Source organism: Molothrus aeneus, chromosome 6, assembly GCF_037042795.1.
Source record: "Molothrus aeneus isolate 106 chromosome 6, BPBGC_Maene_1.0, whole genome shotgun sequence".
Taxonomy (NCBI): Eukaryota; Metazoa; Chordata; class Aves; order Passeriformes; family Icteridae; genus Molothrus; species Molothrus aeneus.
The window spans coordinates 11,733,956-11,746,722 of record NC_089651.1 but is presented as its reverse complement, the minus strand read 5'-3'; the positions used below and the strand labels follow the sequence as shown (position 1 = coordinate 11,746,722).

Here is a 12,767-nt window from a genome sequence, read left to right as displayed (position 1 = left end):
AGAAACAGTACTGCAGTATGAAGTATTATTAGGATGTTATTTTTATTATTGTTTATCATTACCTATGACCAAGACATTAGTACTTCAGTGTAAACACTGTGAAACATACATATGATTTAACAGATGGGATATTGACAGATTTAAACATAAACATTTTGGATCTGTTGTCTATCCACAAGATCTAGAAATAAGGCATATGGTCAGCAGAATAGGAGAGTTTCAATAAACAGCCCGAGCGCTTTGCTTTCCTCCCACACACCTTAACTCTGCCAGTCATGCTGCTGGATTCCTCAAATCTCATATCTTGAGGAGGTCATACCTGAGGAAGGCTGTTAGCTGGCTGAAACATCATTCTTTTAGTTTTTTCGCTGTCCTGTGTACAAAGGAAACAAACAATGAATAGCTAAACGGCTTAATCTTTTTACAAACCCTGACAGAGCTTTCTGCTAGGAAGATAACTGCGCAGCCTGAGAGGCTTCATTTGCTCCTGCTCGCGCATTTATACACATCTGACACTTTATTCCACTCAAGGGACCGTGACATAACATGTAGAACTGATCACACATCCGTGATAGAAGCTTGACAGCTTTCTCAGACAGCCCTGCCAAAACTTCCCATCAGTAGCTGTAAACAGAGTTAGCAGGGAGGCCACTTGGCAACCAAGTGCTTTTGCTTTTGCAATCTTACAGCGTGGCGCCGTTTCCTTTTGGGCTGCACGCACTCCTGCCCGTACGACGGCCACTGGAAATCCTGGGATGGCACTGGGCTGTTCTGGCTCTCCACGTCTTCAGAATCAGAGTCATCCTGCTGCATTGAAGGGAAATGCCTGTCTGGATAGATCTCTCTCAGTTTGTCCTCAAAGAACTCATCCAGGCATCGTCCAGCCTCAGCAACCTCGGAATCCGGCTGTGAGGGAATGAATAACTGTTCAGTGCTACCACACACAGAAATCATCTAGGATCAAACCCAAATAACTACCCCACCCCAACATCTCTCCTTGGCTCTGTCTGCTACATCTCTGTTAGTCTCTGCACACTGCCTACAGCCCATTAGTCCCTCTGCATTTCCAGTGTAAGTAAAAACCAGATGCTGCTGTTAAGGAGCACATTTGTGCACCTCCAAGAAGTAGAGATGTGCAGTGAACTAGAAAGAACAGCAGTCAAATTCCTAACCCCTGCTTAGGAATTTCTGAGCATTTTATTTTCCCTAGGTATTTTGCTGGCTGTGACTGGCTTCCTACAGCAAAATTTCCATATTCCATAAATCTCACAGCAACATTGCATAGAGTTGTCTGTGAAGATGTCCCTCTTTAATTTTAGATCCATATGTATCTCAAGTTCTCAGATATGCATATAACTCATACAAACTTCACTCCTGTCATTTAAAGAAACCCTGACATAATTTCCAAAGAATAAAACTGATTAATACTTCTGTTTATCCCAATCCTACATCTGACTTCCATGGAAGCAGTAGTTGCACCAGTGTGACAGCCACTGAAAGAGCCAACCCCTGCTTTGTGTCCCCCCAACCCATGCATTTTAGAAACATACATAATTGAACTTTGCACAGTTCCAAAACATGAGACGCACGTCAGTCACAAGTTCCTCGGGTGCAGAGTAGTGGGACTTGTCCTTTTTTTGCAGCTTCCTTCGTATGGTGGACAAATCCATTGGTCTTTTGATGATCTGATAATAATGCCGAGCCTGCAATAAGAATAAAAGGCAGGTATGTGACATTTTTCATTAAAACATTTCCTCTCCAGTGACTTCTATGCAATTTTGGACAGAATTCATTGCAGAGGGGTCCTTGCATCAAGGTAGAGAGCTCTAATCTTTTAGTGGCTACACTTGCACATCATCTTCCTGGGTGCTTTTTGATTTGATTAAAACATACTTGTTTTCAAGATTGGTCCTAAAAATAGCACACTTCAGTGACTACTCTGCTGCTTGCACTTTGTAAAGTTTTCCCCAGATAACCATAACCGAAATTTAACCATGATCAATAATATATGTAACATTGATAACTAGCTGACATTTTCCCCAAGCAATTACGAAAAGAACGTGCTGTGATACTTTCAGCTGATAATGTGGGAAGTAGTCTGTCAAGAGTGACTCAAAATAGGATACTGTGCACTCTTTTAAAAGTTCAACAAAACTTTCTTCAATGGGCACCAGCTACCAGGATTTCCCAGTTCTTAAATCTTTCAGGGTCTAAACCTACTTGTCAACTAATTTGTTCCATAAGTTCATTACAAGCTTTATTAGGTGGAATGGGTTTTATATCATTATTTGAACTACTCCTTCACATAAAACGTTTATTTTTCCCCCTCTTCAACTTTTAATACATGGTGCTCTATTGTTACAATAGTGTAAGTCTCCACCTTCCTTAAAGCAAGCAGTTAATGTTGCAAATGTGGAGTAGATGGATGAAGCAGATATCCCTACATCTTCCCTGCACAGTCACATTTAACTTCTGTGTGCACAGCACAAGAAAAGAGGGAGTTCAGGGTTGCTTCTAGAGAAAACTTCTCTTATGGCTGTACAATATTCTCCATGTACACGGCAAGTCAACTCTTAAAAAATCACTGGAACCCCTCATAGACCTTTGCCATTCTACCAGCTTCTTAAATTGGCACTCAGACATGGCCTGAGCACTGGCCAAATGTTTCCCTGCCTCTGGCCTGATGCCTTCAAGGCACTTGGAAGAGGCAAACATGAACCCTTCCCTAGGAATCAATACTCTTCAGAAAAAACCCTCATGAATATCTTTCAAGAAGACAAAGGAGAAGCTTGTGAGGCTCTCTGGATTCTCTCTGATCCCTGCACATGCAGTACTTACCAGGGGGCTGACAGGTTCATGGAATGGGAGGCTCATACTGCTGCAGAACAGGGAGAGCACCAGCTTTTCACACTTCTGTGGAAGCCAAAATTGTAATAAATTTTAATTCAAAACAAGGGAGTTTCATTATTGCCCTTAGTTAATCAATCATACTAATAAAAAAGTGAATTCTCAAATTAATTTCTGATGCAAAATGGCACACTTCACTCTAGTCAGGGGGACACATTTTGCCTCATAGCATTGTTACACCTTGGAAAATAAGGATAGTAAAGAAATGCAAGAAAATAAATATTTTCCTGGAAATTCTTGGGAATTAATCACTATCATTATTTACTTTAGATCTGTGCTCCAGATCTATTCCTCGGCTCTCAACTGGGAGATAGCAACAATGTAGAAAGAGTTAAATGGCCAATGTTGCCCACTGCTCATATCCATTCATGACAACCAATGTAAGTTGGTAGTACTGCATGAAAACTATTCCCTTTAATCATCATTAACTTGTAAAACACACTAGTGTTTGGCTCATTTATTAGTGAAAAAAAATGCACTACACAAAGATTATAAGCCATATTTTCTCACAAACAATGGAAATTTTAATCAACTAAATTTTCTAAATAGGACTTCACTATTCAAGACCCAAATCCCAATAATATTTGCCCAGTGGTACCAATCCAGTAGAAACAGGGCCAGCTCATCATCTGCAGTCAGTTGTGCGGACTCCTCCTCCCTGTCCAGTAATCACCAATATACACATCACATCTATATTGCATTTGTGCCTTCCAAATACTATAGACTTTAGGAAAAGGCCATTATTTAATGAAAGATTTGGTAGAGAAAACTAGTGATAGGTATGCAAAGTGATAAGCTTTCCTCTAGGCTGAGTTAAGAGACAAAATATCTTCAAGGGAACTAATGGAATATATGAAGAAGACTGTTTGATGATTTCAATCCAACTTTAAAGTGTCCAAAAATATCTTTATTACAAAAATGTCATTGCACTGGCCCAAGTAGATGTCTGAGAAGGTGCCAGGTTTTAAAGGAAAAAGATTCAGTGTCACAAACCAGGCAAAACTGACTCATGGAAGCTCTGCTCCTGAGTATGACTTCCCTGTTCAAAGTAGAAAAGAATCCCATATCTGCCTGCTTCATCTTTCTATAACATTTTTATATTGAAGAGCAATGCCTAGAAAGAAGACCAGCTAATACACAAAATAATATACAACCAAACAATAACAATGCTTTTGTTGTATTTACTGCAGTGCGGAACATTTGAGTAGCAGCCAAGTGAAAACCATCTCATGAAAAAGCAAAGCCCCATGCTGAGATCCTATGTCCTGCTCTAAATAGTGCACTATATAATGATTCCCACCTTCTGGTCACAGTCCCCCAGGCCATACTGTGCATTGTAGCTGTGGCTGTAGCGTGTGTTCTCACAGTCATACTCCACCTCTGGCTTCGCGGGGTTACGGCAAAGCGAGCACACCCATTCCCCCCTGCAAAACAAGAAACCAAACAAAACTCATGGGGAATTTTCTCCACACCCTTGTCAAACAGCAAATCTCAGGAATCACCATTTGGAAAGCCTCATCCTCAACTAGCATTATGATAGCAGGCAATCTGAAGCCCATTGTACTAGATATTTTTCATTGGATTTGAATCCAGTTAGAAGTATAATCATTTCAGATTCTATTCACACTTTTTTTCCGGTCACAGAGGAAAAGAAAACTACAAAATTAAGTTTGAAATAATCTACCAGTAGTGTATGCAGCTGGTAGATTCAAGTTCTGCTTTGAAAAAAAACACTAAGGAAAAACAGGCAGCAACTGGTTCATAAGACAAACCCAGACCCTTTTGAAAACTGAGATATTTATTATCAATTGATACAATAATTGACATATTTATCTAAGAAATCAACATTATCAGAAAAGGTGTGATAATAACACAGGTCTCCAAACCAAACAGACATAATCCTGCAAGGGCATGTGTGTCCATGCTAGTAGATGCATTTTCAGAAACCTTTGAAGAATTTTGTGAAGGCAGTGATGCAACTTCTACAACATCGGGGTCTGAATAGCTACAGATGAAGATATATTCAATAATTATGAACCTATAACTTTAGTTAAGGGAATTAATTTACTTCATTAGGGTTTAACTTTGCCTTTAAAGTTTATTCTAACAGGAAAGCTTGGTTTTCACAGTGCTTTGAAACTAGAAGGTAATAACTCCACTACCAGAGAAAAGAATGAAATCCAAGAGCTGAAAAGTCCTGGTTTTTAAACAGAAAGGAGAAACCAGAATCTCCAAATTAATACCTTACAACATATTTTTCTCAGCTGAGACAATGATTTGAGCTTGGTTCAAATGAAGTAGACTTTGGTTCCACTTAGTAATGATTTATAACAAACTTAGAATTGCATACCACAGCAATGCACATTATTCAGTCTCACTTTAAAGTTTGGTATGTGGACATGTGTCTATTTCTGGTTCATTGCATACAATCCATCTGTGACAAGTTGCAAGAGATTGTATCTTAGGGAAAGCAATGACTGAAATATTTCCACAAAAGCCCTGATAATCCTACATTTTCCATAAAATTGCTAACAAACTGAATAAAAACTCACTGATTGCCCTTCCCTTGTGCTAGTCTCTGTTCTGCCAAGAACTGATGTCTACACTCCAGATGCTACATGAGAATTAGGTTTTTATTTTTTCCAGTGAGTCACATGAAAGTTTAAGTTCAGGTCTGCCACCTCCTTTGCTGTACAGGCCAGTTAACTGCAGAAAGGGCACAGTGACAGGAAACAGTTCTTTTTCATAATTCATCTAGTTCCTTGCATGTAAGACAAAAAAAAAGTATCAAAAAAAGGCAAGTGAGAGATGCAGCCCTTGCATAAGCCTGAAACACCAATCCCTGAGGATATCTTCTGCCCCCAGGCAGTGAGCAGGAACAGCACAGTAGTGAAATGTCATCCATACTCACACTGGAAAGCTGAGCAGGGCTGGAACATGGCAGGAGAGATGGAAGACCTTGGGGCAGTGATCACAGCACAACAGTTCTCCTCCATTAAGACACACAGCACAGAAATCCTCATTTTCAATTGGACTGACTTCCTGAGTAACTGGGGATTTTTTCATGCTGGAGATGCCATTGCTGAGCTTCTGATCAACAGATGGGGATTGTGTCTGTCCTGCAGCCTGGGAGATGAGAAGTCTCCCACCCTCTGAGTTCTCCTCTTTGGACTTCTGTCCTTCAGCTGGACTATCTTTATTTATCTTGAAGGAAGAAAAATCTGGGATCACACAATCATCATTTTCACACATCAGCATAAAGCATCACTGGTTATCTGCAGATAGCCAAGTACTTACTGTACTTGGAAGGAACAACTACCAACAATTTTCCAACAAGTGCTTCCAAGTGCTTCTCTGCAGTGAGCTCTACTGGGGTTCAGGAGATCCCCACCCTTGGCATTTGCCACTGGCTAGCCAGGTCACCTTGGTCAGGTCATTTCCTCCACACAGCGCAGTGGAGTAGCACTGTGAGAGAGCTGTGCAGATTCTACACCACAGGTGATAGAAATAGGATATTCTACAATCTCACTTGCAAATTTTATGGTAAACAGCTCAAGCCCCCCACCATGCCCCCAAAAAACCCCAAACATAAAAAAGTATAGGTCTTTTTCCCACCAGAAATTCCTGTTTCCTTCTGTGGAAAGAAGTTCACACCCAAGACTCCACTGAAGCAATAAAATACAAAGCTTTTAAAAATCTATTACACTGTGATTTCTGGGATCAGTTCATAACACTCAAATACATATTCAGGCCAGTTTTAAGCTACTTATCCTGTATTTGTAACCAGAAAGGTGAGCCAAGTTGCTCCTTAGAACATGAAAACACTACAAAGTTCCAGAAATGGAAGACGCAGGGAGCTCCACTTGAGCTTTGCAGGAGCAAGCTCAAAGCTGTACTGTCTTTACCACAACCCATCACAGAAGTACCTGAGGGTCAAACAAATCAGCAGAATTTTTTACTGCACAAAATTCCAGAAACTGTGCCTGCAAACCAGTGGGATAAAGGGCAGAAGGCAGGTAAATCCCAAAGAAAATCCCCTCACCTTGATAGACATGCTTGAGGAGCGTGTGCCACACTCAATGACCAGGAGGAAGTTGCCCTCCTGCTCGTTGTGCTGTGGCTGGAGCTTGAACACCGGCAGCTCGCCCACCTCCGAGGCAGAGATCTGCAGGCGCTCCAGCCGCACGTAGGGGATCCTCTGCTCCTTTGGGGCACCTCTGCAGCCAAAAGGACAAGTGATTAAATTCATCCACATGCCACAGAATTCTCCTCCGCCCTCAGTTTTGTGCACCATTGTTTGTGCTCCTTTTCCCCTGTGACTCTGGCGGCCAAACGCTGAAAATCTTGATTTTTTTTCACAAACCAATTCTTCAAGAAATGTGAATGCAATCACTTTAAATTAATCATATGTGTATCACTAACTCCTGTGCTAAAGCTTTGCCCTGATCTGAATATTCTTAATTACCACAATTAAAGTCATACTTTATACTTTTCAGTGTGGCTGGTTTCAACAGGAGCACAGCACATCATCAACTTTACCATATTATCACAGCAGTGGCTGAAAATCAAATTTTATAAAATAGTTGAGGTAATGTTAATCCTGTTCCCATTATATCTTTTAGCTTTCATTGGGGCTTAACATTTTCTAATTGTTAAAGTGAGATAAGCTTGCAAGTGTTTATTCATTCTGGAAAATTACACAGAAATACATGAATTCACCACTTCTTTTCCATTGCTGTTTTCAAGTTGGAGAGCATTTTACAACTTTCAGAACTAATACCTATAAGGAATCTAGAAATCTTTTTAAGTTCTCCATCATCGTTAAGTATGACAAATTTTCTAAATACATGCATAAAATTTCACAGCCAGTGCTTTTGTATAAAAAAAAGACTCTGCTACCTGACATTCTGATTGCTTTTCATATCCATTTCAAAATGTTCCTTTTCACAGTTATTGGAATCTGGAACAGAAGATAAGAAAATGAATAAAATATTTATAATATCACAGGCAGATTAGGGTAGAAAGTACTTCAATATTCATGTATTTCTGACTGGTGTTTAATATGATATCATAAGTGAAATATGGAATAATTTCATCTATATGTATAGAAAATGTGCATGCTATTTTCTGTTCTGGTGCAGAGTCTTTGTCTTTCCTTTTTACTTTTAACCACAGCTTCTGTTCTAAATAGAAGGAGCATATATGAAATATTTTGTAGAAATTATTTCTTTCCCAGGGAATTATTTATGTACACAGCCATATCACATACATCCATATAAATGAAACAACATAAGTAATCCTCTTTGCCATACAGCCTTCACTTGAGAAAAACAGACCCAATGAGGTCTGAACCTCCAGGGCTCAGGAAATCTTTGTGGTCTCCAGCTCTATGCTAAGAAGCTTCTGAATAATTCCAGTTACTTGAAAACAGGAAGTAAATTGTGTCTCCCATCTGCCACCACAGGACAAAAGTTAACACTACAATTCCTTTCTTTCCTCCAGTGTCTGGAACATATAAACACATGAACTCAAAACTATCTGCTATTTATTTAGCTGTAGCTTTATGTAGCTGTATCACATTTGGCTGTAGTTTTTACTGATATTAAACACAAGTAATAGCACAGTTCTGGGGAGATGGGATAGGATAGAGACAAATGCCTCAGTGGATGTCCTCAGAAATACAAGTCCACTGAAAAATTTTGTAATCTCACCTTTTGTTAGGAATTAGTTTGACACAGCCAATACAAACAAGAAATAAACACAATATTGTGGTTATCTTGAGATAAGAGAGGGCCAGGAAAAGATGATTTTTAAAAGAAAGTCTAGCTCAGGTCAACAGTACCTGCCACAAGGAACAATAAAATGAAGACTAACAAGGAAAGGTGCATTTCACATCACACCTAAGGCATTATTCACTTGTGATTGTTGCTCAGGGGAAGGGTGGGTAGCCCTGTCATGGACAGAATTCCTAAAGGAGACTGCACACCGAGCTGAAGGAGCAGCTCTTGTTGCACACTGTCAAAGCAGATGATGTTCCAGTGGTGCTGGCTTCCTACATTAACCAACATTTCCATCAGCAGCTGGGCCCATCAAAAAATACTGCCTGTAAAATTCGTGGGAAACACCAAACTAGAGGGGTTGCACTGTGGAGAATGTTTTCAGTTAAAAATAGACCTTAGTGCATCAGAGGAAAAAAATCTCCTAAATCAGTAGGACTGAATTGAGGTAACTGTGCTCATGAAGGGTCAGATGAATGTAATCCCAAAGAAAAACAACTGGCTAGGAAAATGTTCTTGGAAGGAATTAAGAGTTAAAGTGAGCTGTTCTCTACACAGTCAACATGCTGCTGCTGCAGAAGGGAGGAATGCCATCCTGCAGGGTATCACCAGCAGTAAGGAACGTAAAACACAAGGAGCTGATACTCTGATTCTGCATGGCATCCCAGAGCCTCAGCTGAGCACTGCATTTGGCTGTGGGCAGCCCTCCTTAATTGCAGAGAACCCAAAATAGCACAGAGGAATGAGGTGGTTTTGAAAAAAAATCAAACTCCTGACCCATGAGGAGAGGCTGAAACCATCAGATTTGTTTAGTCTAGGAAAGAGAAGAGGAGGGAAGGGTGTTTATGCAAGTCATAAGAAAGAAAAGTGGCTGTAAGAGGGAAAATGATCACAGTACAATTTTTACCACATCCCGTGTGCCTAGGATAAGAATAATTTTGTTTTAAATTAGGCTGAAATGTTTAGGTTTGCTATTAGAAAAGGATGAGTCACTGGAGACATTTACCAGAAGGAATGAAGCTTGGCAGCACAGCATTGCTGAAGCCAGCAAGTCCTACCCAGAGCCACCAGCAGAGTCAGCATTGCCTTTGCAGCAGAACTCACGTTTTATGGTGCACTGGTGACTGTAACTCCTCACTGCATGCCCCTAAATGCTGTCAGGATGAGAACTGCCCGCTCCTGATCCTTCCTTGTGAAAAGGGAGCAGCACTGAATTCAACACTCAAGGCTTTCCAGCCTCTTGCACATCAGGGCCTGCATTTTATACCCAGCAAATTTGTAGCATCCGCTACCGACAGTAGTGAGACTCTGAATGCTGGGGGTGCCCCTGTGTGTGGTGTCACACAACCCACCCCAGATACCACATTGCTGCTCCTCCCCAAGACCCTTCAGCCTGCCTGAGGCACAGCTTTTTAGGGGTGCCCCTGCTTCTTACAACTCACACAAATGATTGTGCCATAATTGCCACGTTTTGGCATGGGACATTGAAGAGAAGACAAATACATTTCCTTGGCTCACTGGGCTAGGCCTCCTTTGTACTAATTAGAATTCTCTGAATAAAAATACAGCACAGAGAGAGAAATATTAATTCATCTTTTATAGAGAAATGCAGCCAAATATTGGCATAAGTCATGGGATAACAGCTTGATCCTGCAATCCCTTGCTTGCATGAATAGTCCCATTGACTTTCAGAGTTTGCAGGAATGAGGCTTTAGAGTGTAGCACAATGATGTTGGCAATTTGCCCATAAAAAGAGTTAAGTAAAGTCTAATTCTCCATTAGGGCTGAAGAAATAGGCCTTGGCTGAAGGGAATGTTCCACAGTAGACAGAGCCAAGCAAAGGCACACGCTGAGCAACGTGTTAACAAAAATTTGGTATGCTACTGATGTGAAGGACTTAGCAGAAGGCACATTACATTTTGGAAGTAATGTGGGTTTTTTTAATTGAATTTGGACTCTTCAAACCAGCTCTTCAGTAGTCATAACTGCAGGTCTCATTAACAGGAGTGCTTCTAAGAGAACTAATACTCCAGGTACTTCACACAGTCACACTCGTTTCTGGTTCACAGATGAGGGATGTCACAAATTAAAAGCATATCATTTCCATGTTTTTCCTCCACAAATGAGATCAAACACACTTTTCCATTGGATTAAGTACTCTGATAACATTTGAAGCTTGCTGGAAAAGCACATTTACATATAAGTATATTAGTAGGCATACTGCTTTACCACGCTTGCAATGCACAGTGCTAAGAAAGAAAAAAGCTCCAAAACCTAAAGGAAATAATTAAAAGCCTGGTACCTTCTTTGCTTCTAGGTTGTCTCATTCTGGCATTCACAGGCAGGAAAGAAGTGTTGCTGAGCAGTTCAGAAGGAGAAGTGCAATGCTGAGGCTTTTTGATTGAAAGATTAATAGGTTCTTCCATCACTTTTTGCATAGAAAGAGTTAATTCATTAACTACCTCTTGCCCAGCAGTAGCCAAGCTGTTTTCTAGAAGACAATCCACAGCACTGAAGTCTTCATTTTCTAGCTGCAGGGAGAGGGGGAAAAAGAAATGCAAAACTCAATTATGAGTTTTCCTTCTTTTCAAGTTAAGAATATAATTTGTAGTCAGTCTCCAAATACCAGATAAGGAAAACTTTAATTAAAACAGTATTTTGACTGTTTCACCAACAATAACGTGCTGTAAAGGGAAGTGGATTCCCTCTGAGCAGAGGAGTTTGAGCCATCCCTACCTTGCATTTAGTGCCTCCCTGAAGTGCATCACCTGGAGCGAGGGCAGCAGGAGCCCCAGGGCTGGGGTCACTGGGAGCCCTGCCCAGGGCCAGGCTGTAGCTGGGCAGGGGCTCTGCTGCAGTGTCACACTCACAGAGAGCATTTGGGGACGGGCCAGGTGTCACAGCAGCTGCGCCTTTCACCTCTGTGTCGGCTGAGCTGGATAACCTCGTGGGAGATAATTCCATTTCTGCACCGTTTGGAAAGCCCACAAAGCTTAGGGATGCTGAACGCTGGGAAAAGCAAAAAGAAGGAAAAAATCCAATATATTAATCAGCTTTTCAGCAGCAAAATGCTACTGTTCTTTCTGTAATAGATGAGATGCTCAGTTTCAGCTTGACATAATCAAACAGTTGTGTCACAAGGGCTGTAAGAATCTATTATAATCCTATGCTGTTTCTAAAAGCTTTAGATTCTCCACCATTAAAACTGAAAATGGAGACAACTGGGTTACTCTTCTGGTGCTTACAAAAAAAGTCTTCCTTAGATCAATTCAAGGGATTCTGATTTTTAACTCCTACAATGATTGGGAAATTTATGTAGAACATTGTACCAAATTAATCCTTGACATAAACTCTATTATTTTCCATTAAATTTTCCCAGAAGAAATAAGATTCAAATATGAAATTTTGACATTTTATTAAAAGAACATCAGATCATTCAGAAAGAAGATTCAGAAGAAATAAGATTTAACTCTGACTTAAGTACATGAAGTTATTTTTCCTGTTAATGATGCTGAAAACTTTATGATAGTTAGTGAGTCGGCCCCATTAAAATCTAAAGCTCTTCCCCTTTAAATAACATAGATTAAATGCAGAAATATCCTACATGTACTAATGAGGAAACATGTCCAGTTTCCAAAGAAAGGAATATTTACCAAAGCATCAATGTACATTTTTTACTGTCTCATGATTTGTTACTACCAAACCCACAGAGACACTGTTACACAAACCAAAGCAAACCCACTCATCTAGGTGACCTCCCTAAGCTGCCTCACACCCTGGAATGGGGGACTCTATTGAAAACAAGACTCTTCCAGCATCCATGCAAAGAAAACAGAAGCAATTTTGGAAGTGTCCAGATCTGTGTCACTTGAATACACAACTTTCCCTTGATTTCATCGTAGTTCACTGGCGCTTCACCCTTTACATTTGACTGACTATATCCTTCTCATTTGACTGCAATACAGTAGGTAGCACTCATTTTAATATAAATCAAGACGATAGAAATGTGTCCATTGTATCTGAATTAGAGTTTAAATTTATTGTTGTACTTATTTCTCCACTAGAGGCCTGTGGCTCAGAAGT

General features: G+C 40.3%; 1 protein-coding gene across 1 annotated transcript in view; it reads right to left on the bottom strand.

Moving 5' to 3' along the window:
• Positions 1-313: 313 nt before the first annotated feature.
• The window catches only part of TRIM66 (tripartite motif containing 66), a 44,955-nt gene continuing 32,501 nt past the window's right edge, over positions 314-12,767 (bottom strand). The window contains exons 11-20 of the mRNA XM_066552832.1: positions 11,421-11,693; positions 10,987-11,215; positions 7,807-7,867; positions 6,950-7,124; positions 5,819-6,111; positions 4,208-4,331; positions 2,839-2,913; positions 1,551-1,703; positions 688-906; positions 314-373 (exon numbers count right to left, since the gene is read on the bottom strand). Coding sequence (XP_066408929.1) covers positions 314-373; positions 688-906; positions 1,551-1,703; positions 2,839-2,913; positions 4,208-4,331; positions 5,819-6,111; positions 6,950-7,124; positions 7,807-7,867; positions 10,987-11,215; positions 11,421-11,693 — 1,662 coding nt within the window. The remainder of the gene's footprint in view (positions 374-687; positions 907-1,550; positions 1,704-2,838; positions 2,914-4,207; positions 4,332-5,818; positions 6,112-6,949; positions 7,125-7,806; positions 7,868-10,986; positions 11,216-11,420; positions 11,694-12,767) is intronic.